Raw genomic sequence first — 19,740 nt, 5'->3', positions numbered from 1 at the left:
GATGGACAAATCATACACACACACACACACACTCCTCCCCAAATCCTGAGACAGCAAAAACCGGTGATGGACAAACTCTCCAGGCTGGACCCCTTGGCCTACACCTGCACCGACCACCATCATGCGTGTGTGTGGTAGATAACAGTGATCTGGACACATCCACAGCTCCAGGCTCCAACCCCTCAGCAGCTGCAAGAAAAGTAGGACATTGTCACTCTTGACATCTTCTTCAGAGGAAAGGAGAAAATCTGACTTCTCACAGTGCAAAAGAAATGCAGATATTTTTGAGAGAAGGCAGAGTTATCAAAGACAAATTAGTGCTCTAGGGATACTGCAACTAAGGAAATATTTATAAGGCTGCTACAAGAAGCCCTCAAAAAAATCTCTCCTAGAAATTATATTTTTATTTTATTATCTGGTCTGTAAAGTGTTGATGGAATTAGCTCTTATTTGCACAGTCCTCTCAGGAAGTCAGGTCACCCCAAATTCTTGTTGCAGCTAATGGCTCACACAGATGGATATAGATGAGGTCTCTTTCCCATAGTGCTGAGTTTGCAAACTGATCGTGCGAGAAGAGTTTCTGTATACTAGCTCAAGGTGCCTGAGCATTTCTTGCTTTAGTATCAAAATATTCAGATGAAGCATTTGAAATAAAACTCTGTTTTTTTCTTCCTTGGACATGGGAACTGAAAACTGAAAAGGGGACACTCAAAACTTTCTCTGCTGTATTTAAAACTAACAGATATGTGCCCCTGTACCACCTAGCAGTGGAAATCCTAGTGGTTTGAAGAAGAATACAACTCACACTACATTTCTAGTTATTTAAATGTTTGTTTACCTTTTTTACAGATAGAGAAGTTTGGTGATCCCAATGGAATCGTACAGTTTGCTCCTGAATCATTAACTGAGATTAACTATGCAGAACCCTCAGCAGACGAAGGGCCACAAAGTATTACACTGTTTGTCAAACGATTTCAAGGCATTCTGGGGAATGTAACGGTATTCTCACTCTTCCTAGTAAACAGTATAATCTGAAATCATCCTCAATGTCAATGTATGGAAAAATATCTTATTCTGTGCTTTTCAATTGCTTGTTTCTCAAATTTGTTTTCCTAAATGTTGCCTTTTAGACTGACTTTAAGAAGGGCTTAGCCCTAGTAGTTGTGGTTTGGATAGTAAAATTCAGTCTTTCCTGGTTAGGGGAAATAAAAGAAAAACAATACTGCTGTGCTCCTCTCACTTTCTTCCTCTACCCATTTTGATGAGAGAACAGAAGAGACCATACTTTCATAGTGAGTTTTCTTTGAGGTCATCACAATTTACTTTTTTTAGACAGAATCAGACTTCAGGTTTCTTTGAACCATGCACATTGTTTTTTTACCTAAAGTTGTTCAGAAGTCAGCGTTTTAATGGGAACTCATTTAATTTAAAATAAATTGATCAATTAATAGAAGCATCTGCTGTGTTTAATGAGAGTTCTTCATTCCTTTCCTACGTGAGGAATACTGGAAACAGGAAAAACAGCAAGGGTATTTTGGTCTAACAGTAGAAAAAAATTTGAAAAATATTCATGGATTCCACATAGTTTTACATAAATCTTCTGAAACTAGACAAGGGAAATATTTATATTCATAGTACTGTTAATGGAATAACACCCTCTTTAGTAAAATAGTTTGTGTGATAGGATATTCTTCCTGTGCATACCTAAAGAAATTTTTATTTTACACATTTAAAAGCAGTCTCTTCCATATCCTGTCTATACTGAATCCTGAATACACAAGTTTCTGACATTGCAGGTAATTTTTCTTTCTTTTATGTTTGCATTTTCTGTACTCATTTCAGGTTTACTGGGAAATATGTAGTGAATCTGACATCACAGGTGACTTTCTTGAGACAGCGGGATCTGTTGTGATTGCTGATCAGCAGAGTACAGCTGAGATAATTATTTACCTGTTACCTGATGATGTTCCAGAACTGGATGAAAACTATGAGGTGAAGCTGATTGCAGTGGAAGGTGGAGCAGATTTAGACCATGAGAAAGGCGTTTCAAAGATCACAGTGTTTGCAAATGATGATCCTTATGGAGTGTTTGCCCTGTACTCTGATCAGCAGTCAGTATTGGTAGAAAAAACCTTGGATCGATATGTTCAGGTTAATGTAACTCGGCATGCTGGGGCATTTGGAGAAGTGATGGTCAAGTACCGTGTCATATCCCTTCATGAAGAAGCACTAATTGAACCTGAGAATGAGGTGGGATTCCTCACAATAAAGGATGGTGCCAGCTTTGGAGTAAAAAGAGTGCCAATAAGCAACCAGGTGTGTCCTACTCTTTTAGCTCCTGTGATATCTATTGTTTTTATTTGTTTCATCAGAATACAAATAAGATAAAAAACTCTCACTAGTATCAGCTGTGAAGAAGCAGAAAAGAGAGTTTTGGTGTTATGAATTTCCTGTTTATGGAGTAGAACTGGGTTTGAAAATCACATTTTCTGATAATAATTGCAAAATCACTGCTATGCATGTGTTCAAATATTTAATGTTTCTTTACATTGTTGCTTTGTGTTACTATCAGTTCAATATTTTATTATTATATGTATGCAGATATTTTCTCAAGTTTCCCTTTTGGGTTGTAAATAGTGATCTGTCATTTGTGACTTGTGAAGCAGAAGATAAATGCACCTGCAGTCCTTTGTGTTTCCTGGCTGTTTATCATTATTATCACAATCTTACATCCACCCTTACATGCTCTTACAAACATCACAGATATTTTTAACCCCAAGGATTAAAATCAAGTTAAGGCCCACTGCGTCAGATGCAACTTTTTAAAATGGCAATAGTGGCTTTAAAAATTCACTTTCCGTCAAACTGTCGGCGGATTACTTTCACAATATTGGTGGCTTAACTGTAATTCTTTTGAGAAACATAATCAACAAAACACTTGTCTTGAAAATGCTGCTTTTTTGTATGTAAGCCGAACAAAATCTGCAGATTGTTCTGTTAATTATTTGAACTGTTGGATAACATGGTTTTAGTGGAATTAAATTTCTACCTTTTTAACTAAATTCTCTCTCTCAAAGGCATTTATTTCACTGGGCTTGAATTTTACTCTGGAACTGACTAATGTAAGCCTGGTTAGGGGACATGCCAAGGATGTGCCTAAAATATTAGGAATAGCAAAGTCTGCTTTGGTGCTTATTCCTGAGGAAGCTGCCAATTCACAGGTAAGTAGCCTGGTTGTGGTGTCATGTTCACAGCACAGAAGAAAGGTACGCTTCATTACATACGATACCTCTTATAAGAACTCAGTGAAGTTTTCATTGTAATCAATATGACAGAAAGTATTTTTCCTGTTATTACTTGCGCTGTATGTCATTCTTTCCTCTGATACAAATTCTTATATAAATGTTTTAATATACTTGGAAAAGGCCTCTTCATCTATAAAATGTAAGTAGTGTAAATATTTACATGAAATGGGAGTTCTAAGACTTAAAGGAAAATAAGTAAATCTGAACAATGTAGTTTCTATAAGTACAACAACCCCAAAGCAGATATTAGCATGTATTCAGTATTATGTGCAAAAAGAGATGGAATCTATGCTGGGTGTTAATGCAGATGTCAGTAATCATTGAGTGATAAATTTTCCATTTGTCTATTTTGTATGAGAGTGAGAAATGGTAATTTGCCTACTTTGATATGGTATGTGTGCTACCATCCCCTTTTTTTATGTCAGGCAAAGGTAATAGCATGATGAGGTTTTAACTCTTAAATTTTATTGAAGTTTTTACTTAATGATTTTAATTATCTTGAAGCATTGTTCTGGTTTTTAATTTGCAATGAAACTTAAGTCAAATATACACTGTTTACAGTGTATTTCAGTGTATATTTCTGTATACACTGTTTACAGAAAGACTATTATATACTATATACTACCATATATCCAGTTATCATTGCTCTTAGAATATGCAAGTTATCTTCACTTCTGTTTGCTACTCAGAGAAAAAGAAAAGTAGATCACAGTAGCAAGAATAATTTTGTGAACAATGTCATGGGGCAGCCACTTACTTTTAACTGGATACACTATTAATAAGTTATTTTAGACCTATGTATATGTATATATATATGGAGAGAGAGAGAGAGAGAGAGTGTTACTGTTATTACCTGTGAATACTGAGGGCAGGCTCAGGGCAGGTTTGATTTATTTTTCTTCTAAACAATAGACACAGATTGCTATACTCACGGTTTTCAGTACTGAAATGTCACTCATACTTGTTCCTTTTCCCTGCAATCTAATTGTCAGAAATCTAAAATTTACAAGTATTATTAAAAAGCTGTGAAGGAAATATATATATATTCCTATGTACATTGATACATACATTTATCTATACGTATGCATCCTTATTGTAAGATGCCCATTTTACAAATTGTACTTCACATATGTTATCGTCCATTTTTATTCCATTTTCTGATAAAATCTACTATGTTTCCACAGGTTGGCTTTGAATCTGTGATATTACGACTTACAAACATTGTAGCAGGGACAGGCCATGCTGTCATAAGCAGAAGAGGAGTTTATGGTTCTGTAATAGTTAACTGGATTTCAGGATATCCACCGGCCCTAGTCACTGACTCTGTTAAACTAGGCAACATTACTCCTCCATTTGGTGAGTAGTTGCAATGTACAGCTACAAGGACAACAGCTATGACAGTTGCCTAAGTAATGATACCACCTTTTAGTTGTTTGTACCTCTACATGTTTCCTTTATTAATAAAGAGTCATTAGAATGAAATTGTGTGATCCAATTTTTATCTGTAAGGGATGTATTTACTTTACAAGAAAAAAAAACCAAAACTTTTTTTCATAGACACAGTGCTATGCCCCTGAAGGACAGCTTTATATAGGAAAAATCCTTATCATGAAGATTTCTTCTCCCTCAAAGGAGTGGAATTTTGACTCAAGTCTCTATGTCAGTATATTCCCAGGTAAAAAGAGAATTCCTGTTTAGTGATTTTGATTTGCTCCATCGTTCTCCTTTCAGGTACTGTTGTATTTTCCTCTAGGGAGGAAAGTAAAGTGATTTCATTTCAGGCTACTCCAAGCCTAAATAAACCTGAGACATTTGCCATCACTTTAACAGCAGTGCACAGCCATGTGTCTGGTGGGGCTCGCCTGAGGTAAGGATATTACTTAGACTTTTGAGTTGCACTGATGCTGCAAGAATTATGACATGTATAGAGGTATATACCTCATACATAGCCCTATTAAATTATAGGTTGCTAGCAAATTGTAGTTCCTTCTTTGATAAATTTGTATGTCTTGTCTCACATGGAAACAAATATCAATACTGCAGATCTGGTCTGACCAGAACTAAGGCTTTTCTTCAATTCCAGTATGTTTTCTGGCATTGCGATCTAGGGTGCCTAGAATGCTTCTAGAATGATGGAGGCAGTTAGGAAACTGAGCAACCAAAATCAACAGTTTTAACCAGAAAGCTGAAGAATGAAATAAATTCTGTCAATTTTCAGTGTCCCTAAAATTCCATACTTAGATCTTAGATGACAAACATTATTTAAAAAAAAACAAATGAAATAAGAAATGCTCTAAAAATGCCCAATTTATATTGAACACCTGTTTTATTCTTAAAAATTAAAACATTACATTCAATGTTTTTCATCTCCCTTAAGTTGTTATCTGTTCTTCAAACTATTTTCAGTCTTCCTTATTGAAGATGAAAGTGTATTAAAAAATGGGCATAGAGTGACACTGTATGGAGAAAGGTATTGGCTTCACCATGTTAAAATTTCACTGGCAAATCTGAAGGAAGTCAGGAGTGAGCCACATGCCTAAATTCCTCAAACTGACCCTTTCTCCTAGGCTTGTCCATCCTATGGACTCGAGTCCTCAAGCACATGTTTACTCTGCAAGTCAAATACCTTAAGTGTACTAGAGTAACCTTTCCTAGAAAACTTAAAACTGCATCCCACAAGAAGTAAAGCTCACTTTGAAGTTTTGGCTTCCTTCGTGGTGGAAGCGTCTCATGTGTTAGCCAAATCCACTCACTGTAATTGTGCCATTTGATAGCCTCTGGCTTTGAATAATGGGTCAGTTCTAGAGAGAAGGGAATGACACAAGATTTAGCAGAGTCAGTCTAATATTTTGTAATAAGAAGGGGATATATTTAACAGGAACAAAGTCAATCTGAAACTGATACTGATAACAAGGCTGAGATCTGGAAAAAAAGTACTTTGATTGATATTGTAAAGAGGCAGTATTTCAAAGCCTTACTGTATATTTTAAAATAACCTCCTGTCCTTCTCTATCTTTCTGGCTAAAACTGTAGACCTGCTAGCATCTGTCTACTTCACAGCCTTCCCTTGGTACAGGAGGTTTGTTCAGTGTTTAAAACTGGTATTACTTGTAGTGGCTGTATTATATTCCTGCGTTATGTCCACAGTAGGAAGACCTACTTTCCTTTGCCTCTCCATTTTCTCAGGAAGACCATATTTTTCTTATCATTTATTCAGTATCCTGGACTGACTTAGGATGCATTAAGCCTGTGGAGGGCTGTTCATTCCAAATATTGCAAAAGCATTTTTAGGGAACTTCTTTATGTCTTGCTTTGTATGGTTCCTATTTCTTCCCTCTACATATTTTTAATCCACTTTCTTACAGCCGTCATTGATTGCTCACTGAAAATTATTATGCTTTATTGTTCTACTTCTCATTATTCATATTTCCTCTGTCAATTTGATATCATTTCTGTTTCAGATCAGGATTTACAATAGCTGAAATTGAGCCAATGGGGATCTTCCAGTTTGACCTTAACTCAAGATCAGTTTCAGTTGAAGAAGATATCCACGCAGTCAGATTACATGTTCAAAGATTGTTTGGTTTTCAAAGTAATCTCACTAAACTGACGTATCAGACCATTCCAGGAAGTGCCAAACCACTAGAAGACTTTATACCCATCTACAATGGAGAGCTTATGTTTTCATATTTTCAGACAAGTGCAGTGATAGAAATATCAATAATTGATGACACTGTGTCTGAAATACAAGAATTTTTTCTTGTAAATTTGACTTCTGTGGAAATTCTGGATGTTCAGCCAATGAACCTTGACTGGAGTCCCCGTCTGAATCCAGCTTTCAGTGTTGCAACAGTTAATATCCTGGCTAATGATATTCTTCATGGAATACTAAGTTTGGGGCCAGAGTTTATTTATGTTGAAGAAGATACAAACAACAATACCTCCAACACAGCAGTGCTTCAGATCAGAAGGACCAAGGGATTTACTGGTGATATTAAAATAACTGTTAGAACCTTTGGGGGAGTGAGTGCACAGAGTGGAGTAGATTTGTATCCTTTTGGAAATGTTTATGGAAAATCAAACTTCACATGGGCAATGGAAGGGGAAGATTTTGAAGAACAGACAGTCTCTCTGACTTTGCTGGATGGAGAAAGTGAAAGCCAGGTGTCCATAAAAATTTTTGATGATGATGAGCCTGAAGGACAGGAATTGTTTTATGTTTTCCTCTCAAATCCTGAATATGGAGTTCAGATTGTGGAAGGAAAGGATGAACATGGATTTGCTGCTTTTGCAACAGTAATTATTGAAGGTAATATTATTTCCCCCAGGAAATTAGTAAATATATTTGACTTAAATAACAGTAAATAACTGTATGTTCTTTTAGCAAATTTCATGTAAAATTTGAATTCTATATAATAATAAGCAGGTTATTCTATTCCCAAATCTAAAGTTTTCCAGACCAGAGGAAGTATCTAATGTACGAAGCCCATTTATCATCCCTTAGAAATGTAACTCAAAATACATCTATATGTGCTACTTATCTCTGTTCTTATCCTTTATGAAGGGAGAATGCTGAGTGTAAGTGTTTGTGTTGAAGATGGAGTAGCATTGCAGGCTCATTTGTTTTTTTCCCATTTTTCTTGTTCCAACCCTTCCTCCTGGGACATGAGGTTCCCATTTCAGTAGATCCATGACTCCAAATTCAAAGAATAAGTGGGATACTTTATGATACAGACCTGTGACTATGAGAAGAGTCACCAATGAACTATGGTATGAAAAGGAAAGTGTCCAAGAAGAAACTGTTATAGAACAGCTGGGCTTCCATTGTTTGTTCTCAGTATTGCACAAATGATCCTTTCTCACAGTACTGTAGTGCTGCATTCAGACCAAATATTTTGTATGATAATTGTAAATGCTGACCACTTCTTGGGAGTTTGTGGCACAAAAGGATCACTGCCTTTTTGCTTGCTTTGTTTCTAAAGACCAGATGATTTGTATTTTGCCACTTAAGGTACTTTGCTTTCTCAAGTTCGAGAATGCTTTAAGCTTTTTTTTCTTTTTCTTTTACCTTGTTTTCCCTTTTCCTAACTTAGTCTATGAAATATGATTTTGTTAAAAAAAAACGTCATGGGGTATTTGAATACAGGAAGACTTAGTTCCTACTGAGACCATAAGATGACCTAAAAGAGGAGAGACATAAAAATTTACTGATCCATTTTTTAAATAATGCATTATGGCAGCAGTGCTTGATGGGAGACAGTGAGTATAAGTTGAAGTGAGATTTAGCCTGCATATTTTTTTCTATTGAGTACAGAGAGGCAGTGGCACAGGTTGCTTGGGGAGGTTGCATGGTCTCTCTCCATCCCTGGAATTTTTTAAAGCCCCAACTAGACAAACCTCTGAGCCATCTGGTCTGGTTTCAGAGCTGATTCAGCTTTGAGAAGGCTGTTGGACTAGAGACTTACAGGGCCCTTTTAGCCTGAATTGTGTTGGCATTTGGTCACATGTATTTCACGTACTTCATATTTTTAAGTCTTTCATTTTTTTCAATGGATGGAGTGTGTACAGAGTACAAAAAACAGTTTCTGTTTTCATTCTTTGCTACTATTCAGTTCATACCTGCAGTGTAGTCATCCTCTGCTTCTGGGGATGGAGGACAGGAATGGGCATACATAGTCACCAAAGAAGAGCTTTTCTTTCAGTCACTGTGCTACTGTGAGAAAGTGATGTCAGAGCTCCAACTTCCCCTAGCTTTTAGTTATCTGTCTAGCTTACCAGCTGAATATAAACCAATCTTAACTGTAATATAAATTAAGTTTTAGAAAGAAGTTGGGAATTGCAACAACTTTTAGGCTAACTCAATTTTAGGCTAAACAAGAAAGTAAGGTCCAACATTACTGGGATTTTTGTGTATTTAGATATTCTTAAGAAATCAGTGTGGGTATTGAGAACTAGGATTAAGCTGTGCTGCTGGATGAGTCTGTGAAGCAACCAAGACTGTATACAAAAACAGATCATATGAAACACTTTCCCTTCATGTGCATTGGCATGGTAGAATTTACCATGGAAGTAACCAGTCCCCTGGGTATGCACATTAACTGCAGAAGTATGTTTATAGGCACAGGCTGGAATTTGGTCTTGTATCGAATCCCACAGAAATGTATTAATGTGTTCTAGAGTTATTCCCTCAGTACAAAGTGTCCGTACAGTTGGAACATGAGACAACACATTAAGCAGAAGGGTCAAAGCATGTACCTGCATTTAAGTGTATAGATAAATACCATAGGTTAAATACTTGTGCATACATATAAGCAAACACACAGTTTCTGTTCATCTTACTATATATATTTACATTTAGTAAGCACTGGGGTGGAAGTAGATTGCTTTTTCAATTGCAGAGTAAAGCCGTCACTACCTGCAAGGAGAAATCCTTTAGAAGCAAGATCTGATTGGGCACTGCAAAGACGTTTATTTCCCCTCATTAACACCGGGATTTTTTTATCTTCCACTGGTGTTTTTCTGAAGTTACTTACATTCCCCTGAGAAAAATGTGGTGTTTTGCAGCTCACTAGTTCCACACATGGAATTAAAGATGCAAGAGAAAAGCTGATGTAATAATCTGTGAAAATGGATGGCTGCAACAACATCCTGGATAGGATGAATAAGAAAGCTTAAGTTATGTCATTGGAAGCTCATCTTTATCCCATTACCTACTGTTTCAATGCTGTTCACCTAGGCATATGTTGAGGCCCATTTCTGTTCAGACAGAATTTTTAAAGATTTCTCATAAACATAGCTGGAGTGATTATCTCATAAAGGCACTGTAAGCAAGGTTTTTGACACTGATCTGGAGATTACTGTAACACCTAGTCTCTTGAAGCCAAGGTACAGAGAATTCAGTCAGTTTGTTGAATATTGCTGAAAATACAAGCTTACATGCAAAAATGCTGCCAGGACTCTCATAAGGAATTTACTTTCAAAAATAGTTGTTATTATTCTACTGATTAAAATAAAACTAAGAAATGCTAATATTTGAAATTCTAGAGTGTAAATTAAGAACAGAAGTATTAAGAGAATTGAGGTGCCCCTAAATAGTACTTTGCAGCATGCTTTTGATACCTGACTGTTTGGGTTTTTAGCGGTTGTGCATATTAAAATTATAATTTATTCCCAGTTTAACTTTCTTGCTTACTACTTTCATGGACTATTTCCTACACAGGAAGTGATCTCCAGAATGGCATCCTGGGATTCATTCCAGAAGTGCAAAGTGGCCTGGTACTTGATGAAGACTCGGAAAAGAGAGAGGTGCTGCTGACTGTTACACGGCAATCAAACAGGTGCAGGCAACAGCTGATTCCAGTGCTCTTCCCACACTCTGTACACTCTGTAATAAGCTATCTTGAATCACAGGAGCTACTGTTAGTGGAAGAGGTTTTCATTATAGAGTTTTATAATAAGTGTTTGCCTCTCAGCTTTTTTTTTTTTTTCAGCCTTTAATAATGTCACAGATTTTGGCAAATGGGCATTTAAGTTGTGAATATAATTAGGTCTGTCACTGTATTGGTATAAAGCAGAAACAAGAAGAATCTCAAATGCTTACCATTTTATACTGTAAGTCAGCAAGTGTGAAGATTTTGGTTAAGGTAAAGTATTTGCACTGCTAAAGGTGTAACTCCAGTTCTCACCTCTCTATGTAATGTAAGTAGCTATGAATACTACAAGGAGCAACTAAGAAGTTATGTAAGTGCCAGTATGCTTAAGTCTTTACTTCTTTCCTAATTAGTACTTATATCTGTTGTACATTTATGTGTACCTTAAAGAAAAATGCTCAAGTATGGTAAGTTGCTTACACTTACAGGAAAGAAAAATTCTACCTGGCTTTCCAGGCCAATAGTTACTGTAGTATTAATAAAAGTACTTGGGCACATCCCTGCTTTCCAGGCACCAGTGTCTCTTATTCAGATAATTGCATGTTATCTGAGACAAAAATTCAGAAGAATCTGGGTTCCCATAATTACTTTATTTTCTTCTTCTGTTACTTTTCTTTTATAATCTAAATAGATTTTAGAGGAAGAAATTTAAACAAAAAGAGCTATTTTTTTAAATTGTAAAGCAGTTGATTCCCTAATGATTAGTTTTAAATAACAACATAAAATGTATGTTATGTCTGTGGTTTATGTTTCCTAAATCGGTTGTGCCCTCCTTCAGTACATGCATACTCTTCTGTTTTGCTTATAGAGCTTTTGAAGATGTGAAAGTCTTCTGGCGTGTGACCTTTAATAAAACAGCTGTTGTCCTTCTGAAGGATGGTGTGAACTTGGAGAATGAACTTGTATCTGTGCTGGGAGCCACGACCTGCATAGCAGGTCAAACAATGTGCAACATCTCCATTGAAATAAAACCTGATCATGTAAGTAATTATTGGTCATTTATGTACAGCATTGAATTGCAATTTATCAAGATGAAAAAACTCCTCCAATCCAGAGGAACTGATATTTAGTTTGACAATAGTAACTTGATACCTGCTCAGTTTCTCTGGAACGTGTTTATTTATAGGCTTGTACTGCCTCCATTGTGACTAGTAAAATTTTGGGAAGGAGGTAAGTATTTAGTTTGGAGAGTAAAATGCAGATCTTAGATTTTTATATAACATATATAAAAAAGAATGTAGTTGTTTCAGTGAAATGTTTGTTCATACACTCTTATCCTTCACACAGTAAGTTTTTCATCTATCAAAGCATTTCTTAGGGTGGTTTATGGAAAACATATTCTGTAAGTAATATCTCATTCCACAAAAAAACCTTTGAGTCTAACTTGTGTGTAATTTTATTTTCCTAAATCTAGCACAGTGATCTGTGAAAACTCATAGAACTGCATAAGAATCTCTGAGTGTCTAAAAATCTGTCACTGCTCACATCCACCTTGTGAATAGTGAAGTTCAGTTCAGGAGTCATCATCCACTAAATTGCATTTGTCAGTTGGGTATGTCTAAGTCTAACAACCTTGTGAGACCCAGCTGGCACTATAAAATACAGACATGATTGTATTAACACAAAGCACAGTATTCAGTCATTTTTATTGAAAAGAGAAGGAAAAAATATTTTAGTGCGAATACTCAGTAGTTGAAGTAATCCGTTAAGAAAGGAAGGATTAATGTTTGCCATTCTTTTAAAGTTGAAGAGTTTTAAATTTTCTAAGAAATCATCCTAGCATCCAGGCTAGTGGCAAAGCCAAGATTTGGACAGTGGAAAAGGACTAGATGGGAAGATTTCCATGTTTTTTCTGTCTCAGTTGTAGAAAATACTGCAAGATGCTGTATGTGGGAAACCAGGATTTCCATTTAGGAAGCAGCATGCATTCCCTTAGTTCAAGAAGAGGGCCATTTCCCTTCTCCATCTTCAGATGTTATCTTTACATTACAGAGCCAATGAATACATGTATAGGGCACAGGCTGCCTTGCTGAGTAAACTGAGATTATGAACCTCTTTAGCCCACAGAAGTTATATCAGTATTTAATGACAGCAGTGCAGAAGCTGCAGAGACATGCAGTTGTGCCACATGAAGCACAAGCCTGTGCCACTCTAGCAAGTGCCAATGGAAGGCTAAAGCTCCCCATTCATTCCAGTAAAATTGTCTGTCATTTGTCAAGAACATTTCATTCAAAAAATTACTTAGAAATTTAATTGAAAATGTATGCTATTTGTCCCTCCAAATATTTCCTAATTCTTCTTCCAGTTCTTCTTTCATAAGTTAGCAGATAAATTAGTAGTAAATACATTAAAAAATGATGAAATAATAAATACATTAAATAAGTACTTTACGTTTTTGTAGGATACATTCCAGCTTCTGTAAGTTTTACTTAGTCAGATGTACTGATTTTATTAGCTAAAATCCTAGAATTAAAGTAGGATTTCCAAAAATTCAGAGCTGAAACACAAAGCTTTTTTATGTAGTGGGTTGACCCTGGCTGGATGCCAGGCATGCACCAAAGCCTCTCTATCTCTCCCCTCTGCCGCTGGGCAGGGGAGAGAAGATATAACAAAAGATTTATGAGCTGAGATAAGGACCAGGAGAGATCATTCACCAAACACCATCATGGACAAAACAGGTTCAAATTAGAGATATTAATTGAATTTATTACTAACAAAATCAGAGCAGGATAATGAGAAGTAAACAAAGACCTTAAAACACCTTCTGCATCCCCATGGGCAGCAGTTCTCCATAAACTGCTGCACCATGGTCATCCTTCCGTAGGGTGCAGTCCTTCAAGGACGGGCTGCTCCAGTGTGGGTCCCCCACATGGTCACAAGTCCTACCAGGAAGCCTGCTCCAGTGTGGGCTCCTTTCTCCATGAGTCTACAGGTCCCTGCCAGGAATCTGCTGGAGTGTGGACCACCCATGGAGTCATAACTTCCTCTCAGGTATCCCCCTTCTCTTGCAGGGAGCTCCTCCATGGGCTGCAGGTGGATCTCTGCATTCCCATGGACCTCCATGGGCTGCAGAGGTACGGCTGCTTCACCATGGACTGCACCATGGGCTGCAGAAAAATCCCAGCTCCAGCACCTGGAGCTCCTCCTCCCCCTCCTTCTTAACTCACCTTGGTGTCTGTAGAGCTGTTCCTGTTATGTGTTCTCACCCTGCTCTTCTTTGGCTGCAATTACATCTGCATAATAACAGGTTTTTTACTTCTTAAATCATTATCACAGAGGTGTTACCACCATTTCTGATTGGCTCAGCCATGGCCAGTGGTGGGCCTATCCTGGAGCTGTCTGGCATTGGCTCTGCCAGACATGGGCAAAACTTCTGGCAACTTCTCACAGAAACCACCCCTGAAACCTCCACCACTACCAAAACCTGGCCATACAAACCCAGTACAAAAAATAGTAAAAACCCCCAACTTTCTTCAATTATCATCATTTTTTATAATGCTATTTTCTTGTAAAGAATGACTTCTTTTTTCTTTTCCAAGCTTGCTACTTGACAAGTGCATGCAGTCGGTCCAAATAACATCATTCCAATGATTTCTGGAATCTTAGTAATCAGGTGTCTATTTTTAAACATTACATTTGTGTTGTAGGTACAAAATCAAAGATGAGGCAGAATGTCATCTTGTAAACTTAACACTGCTACCTCATTTTCAATGAAGGTTCCATGACCTGTATTTTCAGAGTGACATATTTCTCTATATGTGAAACATCACAAAAGTCTATCAAATAGTATTCTCTAAGCTCTGGGGTTTTCAATAAATGCAGTTAAGTGTGCAAATCTACTGAGATTTTAATTTCTTGTAAAAATATGCATAAATATATTAGTGTTTAAATGCTAAGGTTCTTTGTAAAATGTTTTTCAGAACTTTAACTAAGTTCAGTACTTGAATACAGGCAAGTTAATTAATTGGATTTTCAGAATTGCATACTTACTTCTGTGCAGTTTTTCCCAAAGTGAGTAGGTAGTTACCAACCTTTTTGTAAGGTAAAAAAAAATGAAAGCGCAAATTCTTCATAAGTTGTACATCTATGTAAATCCATAATCTGGAATATGGCACTCTTGGAGAGTTTACTGTCATTTATGTCACATTTATAGCCACAATGTGTGCACTATTTAAATAGCTACTTTAATGCAATAAGTTCCACGTGAAAACCTGGGATTTAATTAATGTGTCTGACAGAGTGGTGCCCATTGCAGTATTGTTTTTAGGCTATATTTTGTTGTATTTATTGCATATTTCAGGAAGCATGCTTGTGATAAGTGTTATTAAAATGATCCAGTGTGCGTACAAAGTAATATATAAACATTTATTTAAAGCTGAAAGTTATTAGTAGATCTTATAATGATATGAAAATCATCCCTCACTTACAGGTACCGGAATTTGAAACTTATATTTTTGTTGAGCTGTATGCTGTAAGCACAGGAGCTGCTTTGAACAACAGTGCCAGATTTGCTTTTATAACTGTCCTGGAAAGTGATGCTCCTCATGGTTTAGTGTATTTTGCTGTGGGATCTCGATTTGCTGTGGCTTACAAGAAAACAGCTTTAATCAGTCTGCAAGTTCTTAGAGATTCTAGTACATCAATAACCACAGTGGTTAGCTACAGCATGCAGGTAAGACTTACTGTACTTTAATTTATTTTTATATCTTTTTCTGATCTTTAGGAAAGCAGACTTGCAGCTCTTCAGGGAGAGAGTCAGGGGGTTCCCTGGGAGACTGTCCTCAGGGACAAGGGAGTGGAACAGAGCTGAGAGATCTTTAAGAACGTCTTCCATAGAACACAGGAGCTAGCAATCCCCAGGAGCAAGAAATCGGGCAATGAAGGCAAGAGACTGGCATTGCTGAGTCAGAGCCTGCTGGTCAAACTAAAAAGAAAGAAGCAAATGTACAGGCAGTTGAAGCAAGTACAGGTGACCTGAGAAGAGTATAGAGATGGAGTGTGAATGTGTAAGGAAGGCCAAGGTGAAGCTGGAAGTGAACCTGGCAGAGGACACAAAAAATAACAGGAAGGGCTTCTATAAGTATGTTAACTAGAAAAGGAAGGTCAAAGAAGGTGTTTCCCCCGGATAAACAATGCTGGAAAACTGGTAACAATGGATTAATAAAAGGCTGATGTACTCAACAACTTTCTTGCCAGTCTTCACTAGCAGCCTTTATTCCTACACCTCTTAAGTGGATGGACAGAAGGATGGGGCATAGGGGAGCAAAGTCCCTCCCACTCTAAGGGAAAATCACGTTCGTGACCACCTGAGGAACCTGAATGTACACAACTCTATGGGACCCAAAGAGATGCATCCCAGAGTCCTGGGGGAATTGGCTGATGCAATTGCCAAGACAGTCTCCCATGTTATTTGAAAAATCTTGACAGTCAGGTGAAATCCTAAGTGACTGGAAAAAGGGAATTATTATACCCATCTTTTAAAAGGGAAGGGTAGAAAGAAGGACCCTGGGAACTATCAACCATTCAGCCTCCCCTTTGTGCCTGGGAAGACCACAGAACAGATCCTCCTAGGAGCTCTGCTAAGGCACATGGAGAACAGGGAGGAGATTAGGGAGAGCCAGCACAGCTTCACCAAGGGCAAGTCCTGCCTGACCAATCTAGTCGGCTTCTATGATGGGGTGACTGCATCAGTGTACAAGGGAAGGGCTACAAATGTCATTTATCTGGACTTCGGTAAAGCCTTTGACACGTCACCCACAACATCTGTCTAAACTGGAGAGATGGATTTGATGTTGGATTCGAATGGACTGTTATTTGATGGATAAGAAAGTGGTTGGATGGTCACATCCAGAGGGCCGTAGTCAATGGCTCAGAGTTCTGATGGACATCAGTGACAAGTGGTGTCCCTCGGGGATCTGTACTGGGACCAGTGTTATTTAATGTCTTCATTAATGGCGTGGATGAAGGGACCAGGTGCACCCTCAGCAAATTTGCAGATGACACCATCCTGAGGGATGGAATGCCATCCAGCGGTACCTGGACAGGCTCAAGAAGTGGCATCTGGGAAACTCATGAGGTTTAGTAAGACCAAGTGCTGGTGCTGCCCCTGGGTCAGAGGGACCTGCAGTACAGGCTGGGGGATGAACGGATCGAGAGCTGCCCTGCCCTGAAGGACATGGAGGTGCTGCTGGGTGAGAGGCTGGCCATGCCCTGGCCATGGGCACTTGCAGCCCAGAAAACCAGACATGTCCTGGGCTGCATCCAAAGCCCCATGGGCAGCTTTGGAGGGAGCGGATTCAGACCCTTCTGCTCCGTTCTGCTGGGACCCCACCTGCAGAGCTGCCTCCAGCTCTGGGGTCCCAGCAGAGCAAGGACCTGGAGCTGTTGGAGCAGAACCAGAGGAAGCCACTCAGTTGATCAGAGGGATGGAAGGAGAAGCTGAGAGAATTGGGATTGTTCAGCCTAGAGAAGAGGCAGCTTTGGGCTGACCCGTTGCAGCCTTCCAGTACCTAAAGGAAGCCTATCAGAAAGTTGGAGAGGAACTTTTTGCATGTAGTGACAAGAGAAGAGGGAATGGCTTAAAACTGAAAGACAGTAGGTTCGGATTAGACATTAGGAAGAAATTCTTTATTGTGAGGGTGGTGAGGCACTGGCAAGAAAAGGTTTTGGATGCCACATCCCTGGAGGTGTTCAAAGCCAGGTTTGATGGAGCTCTGAGCCACTGGTCTGGTGGAAGTTGTCCCTGTCCACTGCAGGGGCTTTGGAACTAGATGGTCTTCATGATCATTTTCAACCCAAATCATTCGTAGAAGCATAGGTTTTATTCTTAATTTTATAATTAAATAATTGGTCATTCTTTGAAGTAAATATGACTGTAATTAGCATTTATTTTAGGAAACAGTCAAACATTTGCTGGGCATAGCTTCTTAGGTTTTCCATTAGTAAAAGACCCTTTTCTCATTGCATTGTCAGGAATGGGGTTTTTTAGCAGTTTCTTCCAGTGGCCTCAAAGAATGTGGTCAGCCAGGCATCTAATACATTTCTTTCTTTAATCTAAGGCTCTTGTGAGTCTTCAATTTTTGAGACTTCTTCATCCAAAATTAAGTTTTTATCCTGATGGATATGTATACAACATCCAGACAATACGAGACTTACTCTGTTAGGGCACAAACGTATTAATACCAGAACACACTTAGATAATGAGAGAGACATTTAATCAAATTTTATTCAATGTTTTTGGAATACTAAACAAGAAAATTTGTTCTTCTGATTGAAAATAGCAAGTGCTAAAGTAAATTTTTTTATCCCCATTTGTTTTTGAGATGTTTACATCTGTAGCACGAGACTCTTCTGTTGACACTTTTTTCTCTTAAATGCATTCCTCACTCATTGTTAGGAAGTTTCTCCTTTAGAAGATCTGCAAAAATATGATTCCTGCCACTTCCTTGGTATCTGTGAATCCAGCATCAGGGTACAGACTGCAAGATTCTTTCAAGTTTACCATCACATTGGAATAGTACTTGGCCTGATCTACTTTGAATATGTGTGATTTTATGCCTAAAATAATTATTTTGGGGGTGGTTTATCATATATTTACCCTTTATTAATAAAAGGTTCTGCATTCTGTTGTTATATTAAATGCATATCTGTTTTAACCACATAGGTTTACGTGGTGTTTCCATGCATTTATTATATAGTAGCTGGCCAGTGTTTCAGTTAGATTGTGTGGTAACAAATTTTCACACTTACTCCATGTAAAAATTCACTATAATTTAGCTGTTAAATGGAAAATAAATTGCTACTGCCCAGTGTGTATTTAAGCTAAAATATAGGGGGCAATCTCTTACCCATTTATAATTTTCATAACCAACCGTCTTTGGACATTTTTAGGTTTTGAGGGTGCATGGCCAAGTACTAAAGTATTGGTATTATTAGTAGTTTTAAAATAAGAGGCCACAGCAGACAGGAAGGCAGTAACTGGAAACTGATGTTTATCTCTTCCCTACAAAGGTTTCTTAGACATTGTTGTAGTCACTAGTGCTTTTATTACTACTTATTTCCGTTTCCTAGTTCTCAGTGAGAAGGGATAAACAAAAGGAAGCTTCTCCCTGCAATTTTCACAGGTGAAGTGGTCATGTCTAGAGCAATTTTGAACAGTTACATGCTGCATTGATTTACCAGATTCTCCAGTGAACTCAGAAAATGTCTGATTCATTCCATAAATAAACTCTACTAATAAAAGCTAAATATTTTCAAAAAGGGGTGTAGTATTTCACAAATAAAAATCCTCATTTTACTCAGTAGGAGACCTTTACTTAGGAGTTAGTATACAAGCTGCATTTATTAAATGAATGGACACTTTTGAAAAATCATACAGTAGAATAACAGCTCAGAAAGTTAGTTTTGTCTTAAGGAGAGTTTATTATATTACCAGATAAAATGTCAAGGTTATGGCAAGTGACAAAAAGAGCAAGACTTTGAAGAATGAAACAATAACTGCAAACCTCATGGAAGGTAAAAGTAGTGTTGCTTCACAAGGAAATAAGGCCAGGTAGCATTAATAGATAAATTCATTTATCTACCTTGCATGTGTATTCTATAGCATTTGCTTTCCCTTTGTATTAAATGGATTATTCATCTTTTAAGTATGTATTCTGGGACTAAAATACCATGAACTGATATTAATTTGGACACAGATTTCCAAAACCTTTGCTTTGCTTTTGTTTAGTTTTCTATGTATTTGTAATGCTTTTCTCTACCCTAAAATGAGGGACTTTGTGCTGCAGTTGCAGTCTTACATCAACTCTTCTGGAATTCACACATGTGCTAACATTTCTGTAGTATTTATTCACACAGAAAATTTTGTGGTTTTTGTTCTGGAAAAGAAAGAGTGGGACCTTGTTTACTATTGGCAATATATATAAGTCTTCTCCTAGGTTTGATGGATTACTAATTCAGGAAGATAATTATTTTAATTTAATTGTTTCTTCATTCATAACTGCTTT

The 19,740-nt window shown here is 37.6% G+C and overlaps 1 protein-coding gene across 1 annotated transcript in view; it reads left to right on the top strand.

Annotated features, from left to right (window-relative positions):
- Window positions 1-19,740, top strand: part of ADGRV1 (adhesion G protein-coupled receptor V1) — a gene marked incomplete at both ends in the record, with an annotated part of 262,544 nt that overhangs the window by 93,259 nt on the left and 149,545 nt on the right. Inside the window, 9 exons of the mRNA XM_082301998.1 lie at window positions 850-999; window positions 1,843-2,316; window positions 3,078-3,221; window positions 4,490-4,661; window positions 5,037-5,172; window positions 6,767-7,614; window positions 10,525-10,642; window positions 11,544-11,715; window positions 15,165-15,407. Coding sequence (XP_082158124.1) covers window positions 850-999; window positions 1,843-2,316; window positions 3,078-3,221; window positions 4,490-4,661; window positions 5,037-5,172; window positions 6,767-7,614; window positions 10,525-10,642; window positions 11,544-11,715; window positions 15,165-15,407 — 2,457 coding nt within the window. The remainder of the gene's footprint in view (window positions 1-849; window positions 1,000-1,842; window positions 2,317-3,077; window positions 3,222-4,489; window positions 4,662-5,036; window positions 5,173-6,766; window positions 7,615-10,524; window positions 10,643-11,543; window positions 11,716-15,164; window positions 15,408-19,740) is intronic.

This window comes from Coloeus monedula (assembly GCF_965178545.1).
Source record: "Coloeus monedula genome assembly, chromosome: Z".
Lineage (NCBI taxonomy): Eukaryota > Metazoa > Chordata > Aves > Passeriformes > Corvidae > Coloeus > Coloeus monedula.
The sequence above is the reverse complement of the archived record's forward strand: the minus strand, read 5'-3'. Positions and strand labels throughout refer to the sequence as shown.